This window comes from Apis florea, unplaced genomic scaffold (genome assembly GCF_048593485.1).
Source record: "Apis florea isolate Af1SG1 unplaced genomic scaffold, ASM4859348v1 contig_3367_pilon, whole genome shotgun sequence".
Lineage (NCBI taxonomy): Eukaryota > Metazoa > Arthropoda > Insecta > Hymenoptera > Apidae > Apis > Apis florea.
The window spans coordinates 1,060,005-1,083,184 of record NW_028256746.1 but is presented as its reverse complement, the minus strand read 5'-3'; the positions used below and the strand labels follow the sequence as shown (position 1 = coordinate 1,083,184).

Here is a 23,180-nt window from a genome sequence, read left to right as displayed (position 1 = left end):
AGGCTCTGATTGCTCTCGCATTGATTTCGCATCGTGAAATTCACCTCGTTCCTTGACTTGGTTATTTGAAGTTGCTCGTTAAACCATGCGATATATTTCTTTTATTTTCCTCCTTTTTCTTCTTTCTTTATTTATTTATTTTTTCCCTTTAATCATGAAAGAGGTTAAAATTATCGCGCCGAAAGCGAAAGTTCGAAAGATTAATCATTTTTTGAATCACGCTCTCATTGACAAACGCGTATCTCTTTCTTCGATACGATATTATGAAATTTCTCTGTAAGAAAATCGGAACCAACTTTCCGAGAGATCGTATTTGATTATGTAATTTTGAAGTTTGAATACGCAAAGTTATCCCCGAAGCAATTTCCAGTTATTGACTATCTTTTATCCAAGATACATGATAATCGTTAAAGTTGTGCACCGTAACTAAAAATAGCCTCGATATTGTTGCAGCGAGGTAAAGGATCATTTGTCCGACATGATGTACAATAAAAGTTTAGAAAAGATACCGAGAAAAATCGGGGGACTTCATGGTGAAACGATATATAATATATATATATATCTAATATATATTAGACCTGGAGATTCGTAGTAAGAGGATATTCACTGGCTCCCTTTTTAAATTTACTTTCCTATAAACGTTTGTTTACGTTTTCGAACGAAAGCATTAAACAATTCTGCCTGCTTCGAAAAGAAGTACCGATACTTATTTGCCGATAATTTAAATTCCTATCTTTTTTACCAAATTTCGACGAAAAGATCACCCGAGCGATCATCGATATCTATCACTCACGATATCAATTATATTAATGAATCGACCATCCCTTATAATACCAAAAAAAAACCAAAAAAATAAGAAATCAAAAAGAAAACCCTCCCAAAAAAAAACGAAAAAAGAAAGAAGAGAGTAAAAGAAGTGTAAATCGGCGTAAATGCGTGGCGCGACAGCGTTCAAAGGCGTGTTTATCCACGTATGTGTAATCCAGAGCGGCGGAATACGTAGAACTGCCAATAGGGCAATCCCTAGCCGTGCACACTTAGCACGTACTAACTGTAGTTACCGTTACATCGCGAGTGTACGTGTCGTGGGAGCGTAACAAGGGCGCAAGTCCCGACATCGTGCCACTTCGCCACGTATACTACCTGCGTGGCATGCACGTTACCTACGTAGACAAGTGGATGCGTGGAATTTATCGAAGACCACCAGACGTCACGGCATTCGCCCTCGTATCGGGATATCCGACGTGGATCAATCCCGTTAATTACTTAAGGATTAGACACCATCCTTCGAAATTCGAGCTCAACAAAATTAACGATTGGAGGAACGTCGTTGTTTCGAATGTATATCGCCGATAATTTAGACTACAAGGATACATGAGTAATTTTATTAATCGTTATAAATATTTAAAGGTATTTTTTTTTCTTTCTTTCTTTCTTTTTCTTTTTCCTCGATCGTTCACGTTCATTTAACCTGGCAATCCGCACGCAACGTGCCGGATACGTGGACCATCAGGTTAGGAGCGGGAATTCCTTTCTTCGCTTCCTTCAGAGGTGTTAAGGCTCCCTGAGTTCCGTGGCCAAACGACTCGTGTCGGGTTTAACGAAGAGTAGTCCCAGAGTAGCGGCGACACGATTGTTCAATTATTTACAGCCGATGGAGGAATATCGGAGAGGGAGAAGGAAGGTGTCTCCCTGATAAGAAGAAAATTAATTCTGTTTACCGGGCGTTTCGCCGGTTAAGGGAAAGTGTAAAGGATTCGTCGAATTATTCCCTTTAGGTGGGTAGGAAATTTCGTTAGAACGCGACCTTCGACTCCAAACAGCTTCGCCAAAGAGTTTGTTAGGAACACCTCCTTCCTCCAGTATCCTCTTTTCTTCTTCCTTCCCCTCGCAGCGACGACAACAGATTTTCGTCGTTTCAACTTTGTTAATTTATAAATAAACATTGATGCAACGATCTGTCAACCGATCGAGCTCGATCGTCACAGATGTATAGGAAAAAGTAGGGACTCGTGAGACTTGCGCTCGCCTAGGCTCGATCTGGCGAGGAGGAATTCGCGAATTTGGAAAAAAACATCGTCTCGCGGAATTTTCGAATTTTATCCCGTGGAAAATAATTGGATCGAAAGGAAGCGTGGTAATACGTTAATAACGGGAGCAAGAGGAAGAGACGAGGAGGCGAAATTAAATGGAGAAATATCGGGAGTCAGGACGCGGGACACTGTAATGTACCAAGTATTACTACCACCCCCTCGAAAGAAACCTATTTCAAGTTATTGATCCCATAAACTCTTGAAATTTATGAACGGGCCGCATTAACGATTCCTGCTAAAGTATCGCTATCTACGGCTCTTAAACTCCTGCAACGAGATTAACGAGCAACAAAGTTCGGACCAATCGTTCGAAACCAAGACACAGGGAATTCGAGAAATTCCACTCCTCCTATATCCCTCGATTTATCATGTATATACGTGTATACACGCGAACGTGGCGAACAATCTCGATGGCCGTTTCGAAAAATTCGCCCAATTTTCGAATGGAAAAGGATCCGCGCAATTTTCTAAGATGGGACGGAAGCCGACAATGGAGGGATGGACGAGGAAAGGACGGCGGGGGCGATGGATGGCTTTAGCTTCGGTTTCCTGACGAGGTTACCGAAGTTTCGTCCGCAGATTCAATTTTAGTTGGCGCGCCAGGCCGCGCCACCACCATCCGCGCCGCTGAATGCCACGTAGCTACCTCGCAAGGGGTGGTAGCCAGCCAGTCTTTCTATATTCGCCTTTCCCCGCTCGTGCCGGCCCTTGCCAACGAGCCACTGCTTCGAGGCCACTTTATTCCGCGCTTAAGTTTCCGCCTTTTCCTTTCTTCGCCCTTCTCCCCTATTTCTACTAAACTACGTGCCCTACGTCGTGCGTGTACGACGCTCGGAACACTGGCGTTCCACGAGCGTAATAACGTATATGCGTCCTCTCCTCTCCGTGAGATTTAAAGGGAAAAAAAAGAGAGAAGGAAATGAAAGGAAAGGTGGGATGGAAATTGTAAAAGAGCGATTCGTTCGATTCTGCTCGATTTGATTTCTTCCAGTTGCGGAGAACTCGTTCGTTGCTGGAGGGGGAGTGCGCTATGAATTTGATTATTAATTAATTACAGCGTGTCGGCCGTGTATAAAGTAACGTTCAATATTGAGCGTCGCGATCAGAGACTCGGGCGGTGTTGCGTCGTAACAACTGTTGGCATTGTTAATTCTATGGATAATTGCCATTATTAATTGGTAGAAATTGCGACTGTGCGGTGAATCGTGTTCTGGTGAACGCGCTCTGTTATTTTCCGGGCAAAATATCGTATTTTCGAATTAATTGAACCTCGCGTTTATGATGAAATTTTGTTTTTCCTTTTTTTTTTTTTTCTTTTTTCCCTTCCCCCGACGATGACGACTTTCTCCCTTCACCCCCGTTTTTAGAATTATTTCTGGAATGCTTTTATACGGAGATATTGTTATACGCAGAAGTGACAACTCTGGTTTCGAACTCCCGACCTGATTTATATATTCACGATTATTACTGCTTGTAAAATTGATTTAACGTATGAAATATTGAACGCAGGAATATTGAAATATTCCTGGTTGGTAATCAGAGACGATGTTGATCCGTGGAAAAAATTTTTCTATAGAAGGGGGGAGAAAGGTAGTAAAACTCGACTCGTTAATTCAAATATTTTGAATAAATTATCGCGGCCCGAAACCGCGGGTCGAGCCGGCACGGGATAAACGTTGGAATCATTGATCAGGAAGCCAGAAAAGAAAAAAGTGACCTTGTTAGTTATCACGATAATATCTAAAAATATATCGTGACTACGTACTGTCGAGCTATAGTCGCAGGTGAGATCGTCAATATCCGCAAACCCCCAGCAAAGTCTTTAATACGACGTGCATAACGTTACGGATAATAAAAAGGAAAAAAGGAAGAAACGAAATTTTTATTTGTCTATTCGATATAATGAAATAATGGTTAAATTAATTCGTTTCGAAGAAATACCTCGATTTTTAAGTCGATTTTAATTTGTTCGACATTTCGTTCATCAACGAGCAAGAATTTCCCCTCCCTTTGCGGCAAGGAAGTGTAAATTACGTCGAAAGTGAAACGAGATTGCAGACGGGATTTGTAAAAATTTAAACGAGAAGAATCGTGCCACGAGCAGTTGCAAAAGTATTCGCAAGTTTTCCAGATACATGGCGTTATTTTGCACACGAATTGCGAACAAGACACCATTTCACGCTTAACGCTACGTTTTTCCTTCGGCGGAGGTGAGAGATGGATTCCTTTTGTCCCGACTTTTGTCTTCCCTCCGTTGCAGCGTTACACGTTTTTTTGCCCAAATGTAATAATTACATTTATTCGAAACGTAGCAAGGAAATTTCACACTTCTTAAATACACTTTATCCCGAATATAATAAGAGGCGAAACACGCTTTTACATAAGTTCTTGCAAGGACTATAAACAGAGGGAGAAACGCAACATCGAACAAACATTTTCCAACGTTCCGCTCCTACGTAGAATTCCGGCTACAACAATGCCAAACAAAAACGCGCAAACACGAGCATTGTATCATGGCAACGGGGGAAAAAAAAAAAAAGAAAAAAGAAAAATAGTAAAAAAAGCAAACAATACACGACACGGAAACGAAGTGGAATTCGGCGCAACAACAACAACAACAACCGATTCGCAACAACAAATCTCGATCGAAATCGGTATAAGGGGAGGAAAAAAAAAAGGAAAACCGATTATTTTCAACTAATTAACGATATAACCCGTCGTAACCCGATAGCGTCGCAAAACGAATTGTAAATCTATCTGCAAAATTGATTATCCTCCATATAGCGAGAGAGAGAGAGAGAGAGGTATGGGTCGAGTCAGAGTAGAGTCACTTGTTCGGGAACAACATTTACCGAGCTCGCGTAACGACTGATCCGTCTATTCCCAGCGGCAACGAAAACTCGTAAAACGGTACTTGGAAATTCGCTGCGCCAAGTTAAACTTGATGGAGACGAAGGGGTATAGCATGGCCGATATACCAATGTTGCAGCCCCGGCTGTTGTAACCCAGCTTCCTCCCCCCGTATTGGCGGACCCAGAGGACCGAACGACCTCTACCGCGTTCGTAGCGAGCCGTGGTCCGTCGGTTAGCGGCGTGTTGCAGCGGACCCTCCTCCCCCTCTCTCTCTCTCTCTCTCTCTCCCTCTCTTTGTCTCTGAATCCTGCGACCGAGGAAGCGAGGGTACACCTCGGCGAGAGAGGGTGGAACGATATTGTTTTGGCCGAGAATGAGCCCTCGGTCGATGCTTAGGACAGCATTTCCGTGGTAAAAATCGTACGAGCGTATCAAACGGTCACGTACATACCTCCCCTGTCGCTCTTCCAATACGGTGCACGCCGTACGGATAGATAGATAGACGGGGGAGGGAAGGGAGGGGGATGGCGAGACACGGAGGGAGGGAGAGAGCACAAAGATATTCGGCTGCGGACAGAAATATTGGGACGATATCTAAGAGGTTGGGCGGGCAGGATATAAGGATGGGTGCACCGACGACGACGACGACGACGACGACGACGACGACGACTACGACCACGACTACGACTACGACGACGCCAAGATACGTCGAGGGAACGAAACATCACGGAAGTGGACGACGCACGAGGATCCGAGAGATCCTCCTCGAATACCAACCATGCCCCCTTCCGTTCTTCCTCTATCTTATGCTTTCACGTAGGGGTAGGGTAGGGTAGAGGATAGGGGGAGGTGGGGGGACGATGAAGTCTGGTGGTGGATTACACGTGGAAAACCGCATGGATTTGCGTGCAGTTGGCCGGCTGCCTTGACTGGCGGAGAGCAAAATCTGACCCCCTTTCGGGGCGACGGATAAATCTAAAATTTGGCATGAGAAGGAGTCAGCCATGAAAGACGATTCCGTAAGAAAAAGTCCCTAACCCGTTAGTTCCCGATCGACAACGGACAACGCGGGATCGCTTTTCCAATGGAACGGGAGGAGGAGGAGGGAAAAAGAGAAAAAAAAAAGAGAGAAGAAGGAAAAAATGTGAGCGTGCTCGCAAATTTTCTTTCCTCTCCTCTCGTCGCTGCTTCCGATCCGAGATAATGGAAGCTTCTTGCGCATTGTGTTTTATATATATATATTTCAAAGGGGGCACGATGAATCGCGAGCCCGACACGAGATACACGAATCGTATATCGTAATCTGGCAAAACGAACGAGACGATATATATTCTGGAAAAATTATTACTCGTTCTTGGGAAATTATTAAAATTTTTATCCTCGCTCCGGAGTTAACTAGGGAAAGGGGGGAATTTGGTTTGGAAAGTTTCCGATCCGGTGAAAATAATACGGTGATAATAAATAAAATAATTTGAAAGACGCTCTCTTTTCCTTCTCGCCCTCTCCTTCCTGCCCCTTTATTTTAAGTTTGGCATATATAACGATAATTAAATCATTCGATCCATTTATAAGGTCGGATTAAAAATTCTGATACTTTAAACTTTGTTATTGTTCAAAAGCTAAAAGTGCATTAAGCTAGTAATCGGATTCTTAATGGTGGTAAGGTCACACAAGGGGTTTCTCTTCTGTTTAACTTTATGAATGGGCGAAAAAAGTTGAATAGAGGGAAAAGGGATATTATTCTCCCTTCTCCTTTCTTCCTTTTATTTTTTTCGTGTTTCTCTTTTTTCCGATCGATGCATAAATATATATATATATCGTGTAAAACAATTAATATACAACTTGTGCAAGCAAAGGACCGAGGAAATTATCGTAAGATAAATTAATTATTAAGTTGAAACAATATTATTTCCCATGATACACGGTGTAAATATTTTTGAAACATCTAACTATGGGAATATCGTTCGCAAGAAAAAAATAACAATGAGACGACGTTTCAAATCCATTTATGGAAATATGGCTGGTTGAAAGCTTTCTCGCCGAATATAAAATTAAAATTAAAATTACCTGGTCGAAACAAAAAAAAAAAAAAAAAAGAAAAAGAAAAAGGAGAAAAATTATCGCGAAACATTTCAACACGTCTCGCTTTTCAACATTCCTCGAATCGAATCCCTATTTCCCTCCTGTTCTAATGCGCTTCCCCCCCTCTCTCGAACAAATTTTAGAACAAATCGTACGCAGGCGTAAGCCTAGAATCAATCGACGATATAATTCGGCAAACGGCAAATGTCAAAACGTTGTAGCCCGCCGTCCAAATAGAGATGTCAACCGTTCGGTCGACTTGACTGACGAGGTATCCGGCTCTATACCTAGAGCTATCTATACTCACCATCCTCTATAAAGTAGCAGTTGTAAGCCGGATGCGGAAGTCGTGTTCCCTTACTGGGTCGAGGCTTCTCGCGCCTCGAGATGCACGATCTATCGTAAATCGTCCCGTTCGACACCGGTTACCGGGATGATATAGGAGTAATAATAAAGTTGGCCGATGCGTTAATTTATTGGAAAGATCACGCGAGATCTGACCGAGTTCCCCCGAATTTCTGAATTATGGAAAAGGAATACAAAGGGAGGGGCCGATGATCGATGCGATCGAACAAACGTTGAATTCCGTTAAATTTTCTTCTTTATTCTTGTTTCAGAGATCACACGTTTGTGATCGTATCGTGATAGATCACGGGCGAAATGGCGGATATTCGCGATTGCTAATTCACGGTTTAGCATGTAAATTAGGATTCCCTGTTAATTTTATTGCGAATTTGCGAAAGATTCGCTTAATGGAATTTCGTTCCGTAGCCGATCGAAAACATTAATAATTATCGGGTTGGCCAGGTTCATTAAAACCGCGTTTCTATTAATCGATCGCCGTCGAGTTGTTGCGTTGTAATCGAAATAACCGTTTAATATCGGACGGGGCTCGAAATTTAATTCGCTTTTGTTACGAGCTTCGTCGATTTTATCATACGCTCGCGTCGCGTCGCGTCGCCACGTTCGCCGCGTCTGAAACTTTGGCCGTCTACATTATTTCCAGACTTTTCAAGGGTTTTATACATAGAACGAATTCTATTATGGGCACGAAAATTACTTGTAGCGTGAAATTCGCCTTAATCAGATCGTGTCGCGTGGCGAGAGAGGGTCGTTTGAAAAGACAAGCGTGGACACCGCTTCTCCCTCTCCCCCGAGCACATTGCCCCCTCCTACCCCAAGTTCGAATTTGCGGTCATTAGACACGCTCACGTGTCGCCGTTTTTGTCGTCTTCGTTACAAACCGTCCATTCCCCCCCCCCCCCCTCCGTTATTTCCAGAGGATACGCTCTTAAAAATCTGGATGAAAATTTCTCCAATCTTTTTTTCCCCCCTAATAATACCGATATAAAAATGAATTTTCAAAAGTTTCCTCGACCCTATTCGAATGATAGAAGGAGAGATCGGATGCCGTCGTCTCGATTTCCATCGAGTTCGCGTGCACCTTTTCTCTCTTCCTTCCTTTTCTTTTCTTTTTTCCATCTATCGCTTTTTAAACTCGCATCGACCGGTCGGTAACGCTTTCTTTCGCGAACCTTGTATCGGGATTGTGTATCGGCACAAGATCGAGTACAATATGGATGATCGCAACAGGCGACGGATATTGCAGCAACAGCCAAAATGGTTGCTCGCATTAAGCGCGTTTCACGCTTGTGGATTTAAGAGAGCAGCGAGGGGGGATAGGTAGGCTGATCAATATGCTAATATTTTGATGCTTCCACTCCGCTCCGTGAATTGAATTACGCTCGAACGAACGAAGATAGATGGAGAGGGCGGCGCGAAGAAAAGGGTACGAGATGGAGGAACGAAGGTTTCTCCGCGTTTGAGGATTGCACGATGCTCAAATTATTCGACTGACCATGGCTGTTAAAGACGCAACCGTTGCGATTCGTGGTTTCTTCCTCTCTACTTCGAAATAGACTCTACTTCGAGATGAGATTTGGAGATGGTTTCAAACATCGAGGGGATAAAGCCATGCGTCGATCACGTTACATCGAAATTAATGGCGACGAGGCGTTTTAAAAGGATTTGTTCCAGGATCCGAAACGAATGCATCCCTTATATAGGACAATGGATTACCAACCCTTGGAATTTTTTGCGCGTTTAGGCTCGTTACGTGCATAATGGATTATTTTTATCTGATTCACGTTACAAGCGAGCCCGTCGAATTCACCGATAGGTTAACGAGGAAAGTTTGCCCGCGTATTTATTACTCCCCCCGGGGAAAGTACTACTATCTTAATGCCACGTCATGCGGATCTTAATGAAACAGTACCATTCACCCTTCTCCCGTTCTCATCCCTTTCGTCCAGTTTATCCGCGTGCTTTTTCGTTAGCACTGCATCGGAGGAAGAAAGTTCCTCTTCCTCGTTCAACCTTCCTCCATTTACCGTCGGCCAGGTAGAGAAGATATTTATTAAAGCGTTTTAATAACGCGGGTCCTTACGTGTGCGCAGCTCATGCGATTGTATCAATCGATGTATACGGATTTATACGACGACGAAACTAGTAATACGTTTTACGAAGCGAGGAAAAGGATCGTATCGCCTACGTGATACGTCAACGTTGATTCCTTTGTCTCAAAGGACCCGTGTCGGCCATTACTTACACGTGTAGCAAGTGCTGTTGCACTTGCCACGCGTGACCAAGGTTTTCCTCGACACGTGTACCTCGCTGCCATTATATATAGCGTAGCACAAAAATCTTCTCCAAATATTAGGGAAATTAAAACTATCTAAACAACGCTACGAGTTCGCCATCTATCGATATCTTAAAACAATGTTCTCGAATGATCCCAGAATACAAAGGATCATACCCAGAATTCTACCTAGAACGAATTTCAAGGAGCTTGGTTAACCCCACACACTTTGCCTTCCCGAACAATAATGTAATAATGTAACCGGATGTTCCGGATAATTTCGACGGGGGAGATCGGGAGAGGCGGCTGTACGGCGAGGGGTGTTAGTTAAGGGGGTGTTAGTGAAAGGAGAGATGCGTCGCATCCATTCCTATCCACAGATATCTTCTGGTTTCCGCGAAGCTGCGGAATGTCGCCGTGAAAGATAATTCCCTCCTGCGAGAACCTCTGTCACCACTTGTTTGCCTCCCCTCTTTTCAATTAGAGATTCTTTTCTTCCTCTCGACATTCTTCTTCCCCTCCCTGTATTTATTTCTCTACTCTCTCTCCTCTCTCTCTCTCCCTCCCTCTCTTCCTTTGATATCCGATCCCGGAGGCTACGAATTGCCTCGAATGCAAAAAGGAAAAAAACAGGATCGAAACGAAGTTTACGAGGAGTACAAGTCCTTTTCCTCGACGACACTTTCCTCTTCCAAAATTTTTGCCCGGATACGAAAAATCGGATATTTTTAAAGAAACTTTAATCGGAACTTGCCCTGTCAAAGGGTTAAACGCTTTGAAACGCTTAAATCGGTGTGTATAAATTGGGGCGTGGTGGCGAAACCTGGAAACGAAGGGTATTTCGCGATAAGGTGGGATATCCCGATCCACGTTTTTACCAGGGTTTTACCACTTTTCCATTACTGGCCGGTCGCCTGGCCGAGGAGCGTCAAGTTGGAAAGGGGGGTGACGGTGACTAATTGTCGCAAAGGCGATCATGATATGCCCCCGCTCGTAAATCTGATTGGCTTCGCTCCCCGACTTCCAATGCAATCTCTCCTCCACCATCTTCTCCACTTGCTTTTTCCACGCCCAATTTTTAGATTTCTCCAGGAGCGCGGTCTGAACCGGTCCACCGGTGAGATATAGAAACGGGCGGCTTTGCGAGATTTTTATCGCCGCTTCCCGCGTGGAACTGGAAGAAGAAGAAGAAGAAGAAGAAGAAGAAGAATCGGGCGACAACGAAATAACCGGGGTTGAGAATTATCGGTCCATCCCGCCCGTGCAACCATTTTTCCAACTGCCTTTTTAACGCGCCACGCTCGACGCACGCTGTATACACGCTCGTTACACTGAAATGCCGAGGTTCGATTTTTGCGCGCCTCGTGCAATTTCCAATTACTTGCGCGTTACTCGTGCTTGAGAAAGCACGCTGATCGTTGTCGATTGCTGTTCATTCCGCTCGTGTTATTCTCTCTATCCCTCCCTCCTTTCTCTCTTCCCTCTCGTCCATCTCGCGCACCCTTTGTTTCCCGTCGAGAAACCGTGTCTTACGCGTCTTCCCCAAATATATCCCGCGAAATATCGAGGATTCTCGAGGATACTCGAAGAGATACTCGTTTCATTTTTTTTCTTTTATAAATAGATACATCGACGAAAGGGAGGGGAGATTTTCTTGCGAGTCCCGGCGAACGAAGGTCAACGCGCCTCGAAAATAAGAATTTACCCTTTTCTACCCGGGGAAATAGAAAGGTAAGGTGGTCTGCGGGGAGGATGGCGTTGTAAGTGACGTTTTCGTTTAAAACTTTCATCCGTTCGCCGGTGACAAATCGATTTCCAGGCTTCGCGTATGATTTGCCTCGAGCCACCAGACGAATACGGATCTCCGTATAGCCTACGGATTTATCGCGCTCCGATAAATATTACCGAAAACAATAGACAATAGGTGGAGAGGGGAGAAAGTGTGAAACGTGTGTTGTGCAACGGGATCATCGGTTGACGGAAACCTACCACCCAAATAATAATAATAATAATAATAATAATAATACTTTCCGGGTAAAACTCGACCAAGATCGATCGAAATTGCGCGTAAATCGTGGTTTAATTGGCCGCGGGGTTGTAAGAGATCGCCGATGATAATAAAGAGGCGAAGAGAAAAAGTGCTCTTTCAATTACGGTCACGGAGAGTGGCGGCATTAACAGATCCACCGATTTCAATGGGTAATCATTTTTTCAAGTAAAAATGGGTAAAAACCGCCGGTATTCACGCATGCGCTGTCCGATATCCGAGCTTCTCCACCATGGACGGATGAATTCCCATGCGTTTTTGCCCTGACCAACTCGAACGAACGAACGAACGGCTACCCGACCGAGGTCTGGAATAGCGGCGGGTGATGGGCGAGAACGGGATGGGCGGTGGAGGATAGTGAGCCGGGATCGATGGAGATAATGCCCATTACCCTTAATACGAACTCGCTCTTCTTCCTCTCTCTCTTCTCCTCTCCCTTCAACTTTTAACCGCCCCTCCCTCCATTCCATTCTCGTGGCTCTTCGCAATCTGTAACCGATGCTTTTTATCGTCTCCGCTGACTCGATTCGAGAGGGAGGGAGACCCCCCTCCGCCGAATCCTTCTCGTCGTCGTTATCATCATTGATCAAAATTTTGAAATCTCGAATTGGGGGCGTAATACCGCCTTCCTTCGCCCTCTAAAGCGCAAACGAGCCGTTCCCCACACTTCTATTCTATCTATCTATCTATTTCTGCCGCCCAAGTATACGATGGATCGACGATATATATATACACGGCCAACAATTTCTAAAATTGGGCACAACTCACGATTGATTAAACAATCGTACGATCGTTCGAATTGTTCAAGTTTCTCCTAAAGAGAAAGATAAAAAGCCGCGGATTAAATTAAATCGGTCTATCAGATTATTAGATGTATTGAACTTTAACGGAAAGAGGAGAAGGGAGAAGAAAGAAGAAAAAATTCCCTATGAGCGGCGTGCACTTTAAACACAGGCTTATTCGAATCTTCGATCGTTTAACGATTGCTTACGTAATGCGCATCTTTCTATCTCGCTGAATTTATTCTCTCTCCCCTCCCACCCTTCGATCGCATTACGGAGCAATTTTTCGCGAATGCGCAATCACCGATGCGGAAGAGATTCATTGCTCGATCCGAGCTTCGACCGTACCAGCTTATACCGCACGTGTATGTGTGTGTGTGTGTGTACACTTGCACACGAAGTGGAGAGCGGCCGAGAGGGGAACTCTCTCGCGACTCACCAACATCTTCGTTCTACCGATCTAATAATTGTTTCGCTTTACCTTTCGAGAACCCTCTCGCGAAAACAAAAACGCGGGGGATCGATGTTGTGCAAAGTTGCGCGTGTACGAGCGAACCTGTTGCAGTGGTGTTGCAACGTACACGCGCGCGAAGCGAAAGCGCGGGGAGGATGAAGTTTCTCGGGGAGGAAATGCACGCGAGACACCGGGAGAATTGCGCCGCGAACAATGGAGAATACATCGCGGCGCGAAAAGCTCGGCTGATGATAATACGGCGTAGGCGAGCCTATTCTCGGCCAAAGTTTCGGAAAAAAGAAAAAAAAGAAAGGGTTTTGAACGCGATTGGGAAATAACTTCTGCCGGTGTGATTCGTTCGTTTTTATTTCTCTTTTCTTCTCTTTCTTCCTCGTTTCTTCTAATTGGTAATTTTGAGATTCGCGTGATTTTTGACAACCCTTCCTTTGAGAAGGAAGAGGAATTTGAAGATAGATCCAAGACACCGTTCCGTGATACAATTCGAGTACAAAGTCTTTGCTAAGCGGACGATAGAAGGAAAGTGTAAAGAAAAATTTAATTTCAAAAGAAAACTTGCTCTCTAAATAACGAGCTCGCCGTTAAACGAGTACAGAATTCAAACTTTGATAAAGTGGAAAGTATCCTAATACTGCACTCTGCTCAAACATTTTTATTCAAATCGACTTCTTCTTATTCCCCTTAAAATAGACTCTTATTTGTACACGCCAAAGATTACATTTCGAGAAAACGAAGAATCGTAAGTCGCGATTTACGAAACATTCCTTTCAATTAAGCCTAAAAAGAAAAGAAAATCGCAAAAATATCGCGTACCTACCTACTTTAAAATCTTAATCTAAGATTTCTTGGAATTTAAAATCGGCAACAATTCCAAAACAAATTCGAAAGCGTGGACGAAAGAAAATATTTTGATTTCGCGATACGAAGGGGATTAAGGAGCAGAGTCGGATTCGACCGCGAATCGCGTGTTTCCAGTCGAACTCGAGACTCGGTCGAGTGTGCTTCGTTTATTGCTTGCGTTTCGTATCAGGATTTTAAGATCGACGGTTCGGGCGTAAGGGTTGAGCAATCGACATTAACTGCTTATTATAGTATTTCTCGACCAATGTAATATAAATTCTCCATCCCCATTCTCAACCCCCTCCTTTTTTTCTTGTTTATAACAAAGTTGAAGGATCGAGTCGGCGGCGGCGGTGGAACGATAGACGGCGATATTGGACGATTATACGCTGTAAGTTAGCCTCCGTGTGTTGGAAAATAAATGAATACGTATAAAACGCCGTTAATCTTTAGTTTCATGGTCTTTCCAACAATCGTTTGGCAATTAAATGCACCATAACGGAAGTGATTCTGAAAGTTCAGAGATGTTGAACTGATACCAACTCCGGATAACCGATATTAAAGATTGTTTTATAGCCGGCCTTCTCTATGGACCATGTAAATGAGTTGCACAGTTTAAATCGTTCGCCAGTTTCCAGCTATGGAACAAATTCAAACCGATCCACCATTTAATTCTCCTTTAATTCTCGGCGGCGGAGTAAAAATAAAATTTATTAGAAAAAAGATTCTTTTAACCAGGTTATACAGGTTATTTTCAAAATCTCGTATAATTTGAAATTGGAACAATTTCGAGTTTACACACGCTTCTTTTCTCTCCCTCCTTCGTCGTGGAATCGCGTTTTCACCCACTTTTCGCGTGGGAATCGTGGAAAGATTTGCGAGCGCATCTGCGTATTACGTCATCAACTGGTTTGCGCTACGCTTTGAAATTAGCGGCGTAACGTGTGTCTCGCCGCGGACTAACAATGTCTGTCGCGTGCGCACACGCGTGCGCTCATGCCCGACTATTCATTTGCATCCTGACTGAATTTCGAACCGACGTGGACGCCACCTCCATTTTCAATTAATCCTTTAACGACCACGTGCAATATCACCGAGAATTACGCGTCTCGGTTAACTCGACGCTTAACCAAGATCGTTTCGTCTTTCCTTCTTTCGCTTCGAATCCAATCGAATTGGATTCTCTGTCCAAGCAGAGAGAAAAGGCAGAAGATTTTCTTTCGAAAAAATTTACGTATTCACGCGCGTGAACAAAAAAAAAAAAAAAAAAGAAACACTCGCGCGAATATTCTTCGAGCGATTGTTTATTACGAAAACCGTGTTGTTTCCAACTCGGGAATTATCAATAAAGATTAGCGCATTTTTCTCTCTTTTTCTCTTACCGTTTTGAAAGGTAAGGTTTCGAAGTGAGGAATGAATGTTTTCCACGCGATACGATAACATTTCGGATTGATAAAAACCGAAGGTGAGAAACGAAAACCGAACACTGGAAACCGACTTACGACCCGCGCGTATTTCGTAAAAAGGAACGGCGATAATTTTCCACCGGTGGCTCGAAACGAAACACCGACGGAGCATTCGATACAATAATAGAACGAACGAACTAATTAACGAGCGCTGCACACGCGGGGTTGTCTTCGAAAGTGCAACATTATTCCGCATATACAATAGCCATTACTCCCTTGTTATGCTCTTTCACGCGTTATTCACGCCTACCTACATCTTCGATCTCTCTCTCTCCCTTTCTCTCTCTCAATTGCAGTGACATTTCCATTTTCAATTAATCGTCTGACGGCCGCGTAAAATATTTTCCCATCGAAAATTAGATATTCCGATCTTGTTATCTTTTCGCGTGCAGCATTAACATGGCGACGGTGTTGTATCGGTTTTTATCGTGTGCAAGAAAGAGCGGTAGAAAGATACGCAATTAGGCCTCGAAGAAACCTGTTTGTTTGCGTTCATATATATTTCTTCGAAAAAGAAAGGAAGGATTTGAAACTTGCTGCGTGCGTACAATTTGCTAATTGCTTTTTTCCTTCTCTTTCTCTTCTTTTTTTCACACGCAAAACGCGGAATTTTCCCCTTGGAGGAAAAAAATTCGATCGTGAAAAGGTTCGTTTTTTCATCGACCGTTTCCACGAGAAAGAGAGAGAGAGAGAGAGAAGGGAAAAATGTTCTCCTCCGCACGGTTTCAATTTAAATTCATCGGTAAATTATTTAATTTGCCAGTCACGGGGCTCTCATTTGCACGGAATGTAAGTCCGGTTTGCGGTATGTTTGCAAAATCAACCTTGTAACGCGGCCGAGTGTTTCGCGATGGTATAACAATGTTTCTGGCGTGCCGGTTCGTTTACTCACATACGTTTATACCCGGCGTTCCGTTAATCCAAATTCTCCCAGTAATTTTCAACCGGCGACAATGTCATCTCCATTTTCAATTAATCCTTTGATGACAACGCGAAATATTCCGCCGCTGCACCCGGGTTTACCCAATTTTCCATGGTTACCATTCAACTTGTTGGCGAGCGAGCGACAGAGAGAACCGTTCGAAAAAGTTTATGAAGAGTACATCTAAAAGTTTGAAGAATAGATTTAACTTTCTTAATGGAATTCGAATTCATTTGCATAATTCGTTATTTTATCCAACCATTCGTTTCCTCTTTGCCCCCTTATCGAACCGATTTCGATCGACCGATACTTTAAAGAGATTTATGTGTCGAGACGAATTCAGAGACAGAATCAACTTTTCCACGAAATATTGTATCGTCTCCTTATATCGTCGAATTATTTTTTATCACGCACACGATTCGAACTGAACTAAACTAAAGCGAAGGCGGTTGCCTCGAGTCGGGTGAACTCGAAAGATTAACGAATCGATGATCCGCGAGCAAATCGTTATCCGTGGCGACGTTTCGTACGTTTTTTCGTAACAAACGCGTTCTTTCAAAGTTAACGGAACGTTCGAAAGCAAACAGAAGGAGCAATTAACAACGTACACGTAATTAACTACTTTCAATATTTTCCGAGCAGAAAGAATAGCTTCCCCTCCCTTCCCCTCCCCGGATTGAAACCTAACAACGGCACAAATTAAATATTCGACCTCCCGCCAATCCTGTTTCGAACATTAGTGTCATGATACGGTCGAATGACTCGATGACAATTCCGACCGATCGATGCATATTCACCGTTACGATGATTATTCGTCGTTTTGCATCGATACGCTGCGTCGACTCGTCCGTGTCCCTCCCCCTCGAACGAGTTATACATCGTGGTTTCCTCCGTCGTTAAAATATTTAATGAAAAAAAAAAAAAAAAAAAAGAAAAACGGTTCGTGGAAAGAGAGAATCGATTCCACGAAGGAAGGAAATTAAACGAAAATAACGGCGCGGGAGGGGGGGGAGAACAAGTAAAAGTATCTCACGCTTCGGATTAAACGGTTCGATCGTACTTATGATATATCGAAATACATCAAGCTAGCTCTCCGCTCAAATTCCAATTTCAACGTGTAATTCCGCTCCGCAACGTGCGATACGCTTAATTACAATTAACCTCCAATCGCATTTCTCGAAACGTCTCGTAAGGAGAGAGACGTTTTCCATTTTAATCGCGAAAAAATAAAGAGACCTCGTTGAAAATATCGAAACAGGAAAAACGAGTGGCGCGAGGAAATAAATAGCTCGATTAATTGGCGAGATTAAGAAGAGAGGGAACGGTCGGATTAAATATTCGCCCTTGGTCGATATTATAATACGTGGTCAAATGTTTCGCGACGGACACGACAAACGTGTGCCGGCATACTCCGGCTCACGTTCGCAGCTGCACGCCTCTCCCTTCCTCTCTCTCTCTCTCTCTCTGTATACGTGTGCCATTGTGTCGACTGTTAAGCATTTGATACGGCCGCCTTCCTGTCGCGCGTCCATTGTCGTCGCCCCGCTCGCGACGCAACTGTGGTCTCCGCGAATCACCCAGCGATACGATACGACGCTTCTGTGACAGCGTTTCCCAAACTAATTTACCCCGCTCTCCACTCGCTCGTGTTCGAGAAATGGAATGTATATGTGTGTTTCTTATACGCCATTCGAGAGCCGAATCGAAAAGGTCGAGAGATTAGAATCTGAGAGATCAGAATTACAGGTTCGTTTGAAAATCGATGATGATGACGATGATGATCACTTGTAATATTGAGTGTGCGAGCATCTTGGAAAGATGTTGTCCAACTTTTGAAATTGATGGAGGAAAGAGGGGAGGGAATATTTCTTTATAATAAAATAAGTGTATCGAGACATTGGGAAACGCTGGGCGTTACGTAGGTGTTCCATCCAGTTTGACGTTGTCGGTGCATACGCGCACCTGTGCATACAATACACACGCTCCACCACTGTTGCGCGCTTTACAATAACACGAGAGTGTGTTTGTAAGCGCTTCTTCCTTAAGCTAGGCGGTCGAGTGGTTTTCAGTGCGACTCCGACCGCTTTAGCAATGGCTGCGATTATTCGGACAATTTTTGCGCCGCTTCCTCGCTTTTAATCGCGCGCGCGCTCTCTCTCTCTCTCTCTCTCTCTCCGTGCCAAGTGCAGTGTCAGTGCGTGAGCGCGCGTGTATGGGTGTGCGGTGCGCGTGTCACGGTCCGTGTTGATAGACGATCGATCGATTTCAGTGATAATATTAAACGGCCTGGCTCTCTGGTCTCTCCTTAACGAACCAATACCGCACGTGTACTCCTTTATTGGTGTCGATAATCGATTATTCCGAGGCTCTTTGCCAATTATGCTCCGAAAATAATCGTACGAGTGATAAAATACGAGGGTAGGTCTCCTCCCCGATTGAAGAAATAATGAAATTCGAACGTGATTAATTTTTTTTTCTCCTTTCGAAAGCAAGTGAAAGTGAAAAATGTGTCCTCCTTTCGTTCTTTCTTTCGACTCGTCGACTTTAACGTCGCGATAAATAGATTACGCGTGCGATTTGAACAATTTACGCAAGAAAAGAAAAACGGAAGGAAAGGAAGGAAGGGAGAAAGCGAGAAAGAAAGGTTGGCCGCACAATGACACATTGTTAGCGTGACGGTTAATTACCGTGTCGTGGAGCAATCGACGAGAAATCATTGTGCGGCAACGAGGTTTCGAAAGCAAACACGGGCTCGCGATTAATAGACGGACCTACGTCCAAGTCAACAAATCACTGGAATATCTACCGGCTCGTAATCACACTGTTCAGGGGGATACAAATTGACCGGTCCGCGGTTACAGGTCGATTTTATTTGCCCTACGTGTAAAATACGCAATGCCTCCTCCCATTTCCCGGAATATTAATCTTCGTCCTCCTCCTCCTCCTCCTCCGTTGTTGTTGTCGCCCGCCGTTTTTATCGCCGTTCCAATTTGACGCGCGAATCAAAGCATCGTAGCTTTCCTTCGCTTTCGCGAAATTTCTTTCGCTCTCTTTCAGAGAGGAGGAGAGAGGAATGGATCGATGCTTTTCCTTTTCTTCTTCTTTTCCTCTTCTTCTTCTTCTTCTTTGAATAAAATCTTTTCGGTATTCGTGTATCGCGAGAGGTGATCGACGAGACACGTTTAAACGTGTTTGGAAAACATGTTTGAATTTCTCTCGACAGGAAGGAGGGAGTAATGATAATAATAAAAAAAAAGAAAAATATGTATAATATATAGCGCGTACAAAAATCATAGACGAGGACGAAGGAGAAGCGCAACGACGATGCAACGACGAGGAACGTAGCAGGAATGATACCTATATATATTTGATGATACTATAAAAATTGAATGACTCGTAAGAAATTTATATTGGCCATAAAAGCTTTTATCGCGGCCCAGGATATTCATTCCTTAACATTATTAATTTTTCTCGCTCGACAGTAAAATAGAGATAGATGGAGAGAGAAGGAGGGAGAGAGAGAGAGAGAGAGATGTGCGCTCGAACGTGTACATGCAATAATGTTGAAAGAAAAAAGAAAAAAAATGGAATAACTAGCGAGTACGGGTATGTTAACGATGCGCTTATCGAGTCGAATTCTTGGTCTTACTTGTTGCATTTTTGATGACGCATTCGTCGCTTCGATATGCTCACGGCCGCGTATTGTATATCGTATATCCTTTCATGGTTCACACTGCTCGAAATGGCATGTAATCGATTCCGGCGATAATTATACGCGTCAATAGTCGGAGCGTGACCATGTGACGTTCATTGTTTCTCAGCATGATGATTTCTGCCGGTAATGATCGATAATACGGAGAAGGATATTGGAACTCGTCCGAGTATAGATAGAGATGCGGTGAATCGGACGTGAAACTGTCAATTACCAAAAAACGCGGCCAAGATCGATGGCGTTCCGAGTAAAAATTTCCGTGGAATCGTTTGGAAGGGGAAAGGATATATTTCTCCTCCGATAAAATATATCTTTACGATACGATTGCGCGTATCGTCTCGATATACAGAAATATAACGCGTTAATTTTGAAGGAAACGAGCGTTCGCGACGCGACGATATCCGTATTTTTTTTTTTTTTTTTAGAATGACAGATATCTTCATTTCGAAAAAAGTTCGTGTTTACGAAAGAGTTGAAACAAAGAATCGAAGGAATAATAAAAATTAGATCCATCGTTTTACGAAATTATTTCCTAATAAAGGGAGTATACTAAAATTTGCACAAGAATCTTCCGACCACGTTCTTATTTACCAGGAGTCTCGATACCAATCCTCCTCTGTATAACTGCGAAATTAACGTAAGTTTGACGTAGTCGTTGTTTCCTAATAGCGAACAACTAAAAGTTAAAAATATCAACGCGTCCCGCAAACCTGAAAGCTTTACAAACGAGGAAGAAAGATCCACGATGATCCGCGACGAACTAACGTAAAAAAAAAAAAAAAAAAAAGAAAATAGAAGCAATCTCGTAAAAACTTTTCCCATGGAAACGATCATACGTGAAAACGAAACGCGAAACGGAGGATTCTCTCAGACGTTTTTTTTTTAAAACCCCCTCCCCCTCGAAACTAGGGGAAAACCGTTTAAAGTGGAACCCTAAAAGCTATCGAGCCGTAAAGGAAGGACAACGTAATCAAATGGAGAGAACACGTAAGCGGTCAGCGATCGTTTTTATCTATCCGAGTTTGCGGCATGCAATCAGCGAGGCGCCCGTTGACTCGTGACGCTTCCGCTCCAGGCTTCCGCTCCGTGGAACCGCACCGTTTCCGTCCGGCTGCCCAGCCCACCACCGCCGTCGCCGACCCCCCTTCGTCGTACAATCCACGGAGAATCCACTATCGAAATCTCAGTGCCAGCGTCTCGTCACCGTAACAACACGCATCGCCGTTTCATCCAGCCACGGGCAATCGGGTCGAGTGATTCTCGTGATTGTTGCTCCACGAGGGAAACGGCGCCTCCTTCCCTTCCTCTGTCGATCCACGATCGAACGTCTAATGTGTATACGCATATATATATGTGTGTGTGCGTGAGCATGGTGTGTGTGTTTGTGACGTATAGGGCTATCAGACGATCCTCGAAATCGATCGGCTAACAAGTCGCGTTGTTACATCGGATGAGATATATATATATATATAGATGTGATATTGGGTGATTATCGATCGAACGAAGAAGAAAGCTCGTTATTCCTTATTTGGCAAAAGTTGGAAATGCATCGTTTTACGTAAGAAGTACGAGTGCCTTGCGTTCCAGTGGAAAGTCTCCAACGGAGGAATCGCGCGCGACCGAACGTTAATCGGACTCCTTCGAGGGAGGGAAGAGAAAAGAAATGGACGAAATGCCTGGTATTATCGAAGATCGTGCAACGGCGGCATCGATCAACCCTTCGTCCTCGTCGTCCTCCCTTCGCATCGAATATCGGTGGACGTTATCTCGCGGGGAAAATATCTCGACGGTAGGGGCGAAAGTTTCGAGAAAATAATTTCGATTAATTGTCATTTGACAGCGACGTCGTTGAAAAGAGTCGATCGCGTTCAGAGATATATTCGTTTCTATTATTCCCACCCTTATATCGACTTATACTTTTTGTATACATCATCGATGCTGTTCCATCCTCCCGATACACGAATACAAAGGACAAGAGGAACGTAACGAAAGAGGAATCCCGGGTAAAACGAGGAGGCGCGAATATCTCGAGTGCGCGTTTACTTGCACGATTCCTAGTAGAGTAATTCGAGTCGATTTTCGAGACCGATTCACAATATTTCAACAATTCAGGTTTCGTTATTCTCGCGCTGGTTGGTCGACGAGGGGTTGGAAGAGGTGTTGAGTTGTACGGTAAACGAGCGGTATGCGCGTTCCTTCCGAGAGTGTGAGGGAGAGAAGCGATGAGCCGGTTCACGCATCGGTGAACACCTAACGCACACCTAAAGTTTGGATCACGATGGCCGGCCGGTGGCTTCTAATCGAGGTCAAGCTCGGATGATAATCTCGAGCCTCGTCGGCCGAGAAAAAGTAGTAATCGGTGGAACGAAAGGCAAAACGCCTCTTCTCGTGCACGCGTGTTACTTACTTACTGTGGTTGTGTACAGTTTGCTTGGTGTATATATATATATATATACATATATATATATACATATCCGTCGCGGTTTGGACGTGGCGAAAATGGCGGTGGTGCCAGTGGGTAAGAATAAATTGAAAATAGGAAGCGCCGGCCGATACTACAGCGCCTATCTCATCTACGACGTGGCGAACTCGTGTCTGGCCGCGTTGCACGCCAAGATGCCTCCTCCGGTTGTCGTCACGCGAACCAACCCTCCGTCTCCTGTGCACGTCCAGAACCCCCGTAAGTTTTCTTCGCTTTGTTTTCTATTTTTCGCCACCTGCCGAAAAAAAAAAAAAAAGAAAAAAGGAACAGCAGCCGCCAGCGATCGCGAGCTTTTCGCTTCTCGTCGATTTCTCGTCGCATTCCTCGATTATTGCCGGGTCGAGCAAGAAAGAGGCTCGCTAGTGATGATAACATTCGATCGAGAACGTTTTTATTTATTTTTCTGGAAAGTATCAACGGATTATTCCGAATAATGTACGCACGAAACGATCGTGTCGTTGCACACATATTCGCCCATATCCCTTCTCCTAGCTTTTACGTACCCATTTTATAAACATCTTTTAAGGCAACATCTATAAGATTAAAAATTCACCGCTAAAACGCGCTCCCTACTGTTTACAAACGATGGTATCGCGTTATAGTAGTAGCAGTGTATCCGCTCCTCTCATATCCGTTATAACCTCGGTCATATCGGTGACGTAGTTTCCTCTGTGCAGGGCTATCGAACAGAAAAGAGAGGAGGGGAAGGGCGATAAGTCGTTAGTCGCGGAGAAAGATGAGAAACACGAGGAGAAAACACGGGCATGGAGCGGGAAGTATAAAATTAAAAT

The 23,180-nt window shown here is 44.0% G+C and overlaps 1 protein-coding gene across 17 annotated transcripts in view; it reads left to right on the top strand.

Moving 5' to 3' along the window:
• Nucleotides 1-23,180, top strand: part of LOC100872064 (nucleolysin TIAR) — a 446,485-nt gene that overhangs the window by 265,523 nt on the left and 157,782 nt on the right. For 6 of the 17 annotated variants that reach the window (XR_015293242.1, XR_015293244.1, XR_015293243.1 and 3 more), the window contains exon 1: nt 20,405-22,587. The exons of 4 other annotated variants lie outside the window; for them this stretch is intronic. Coding sequence is in view for 8 of the 13 variants with exons in the window: in XM_086911783.1 (XP_086767909.1) it covers nt 22,224-22,587 (364 nt within the window). In the remaining 5 variants the exon portion in view is untranslated. Of the gene's footprint in view, nt 1-18,146; nt 18,614-20,404; nt 22,588-23,180 lie in introns of those variants that run through there. 7 more of the 17 variants (XR_015293246.1, XM_086911782.1, XM_086911785.1 and 4 more) reach the window with 3 other exon arrangements.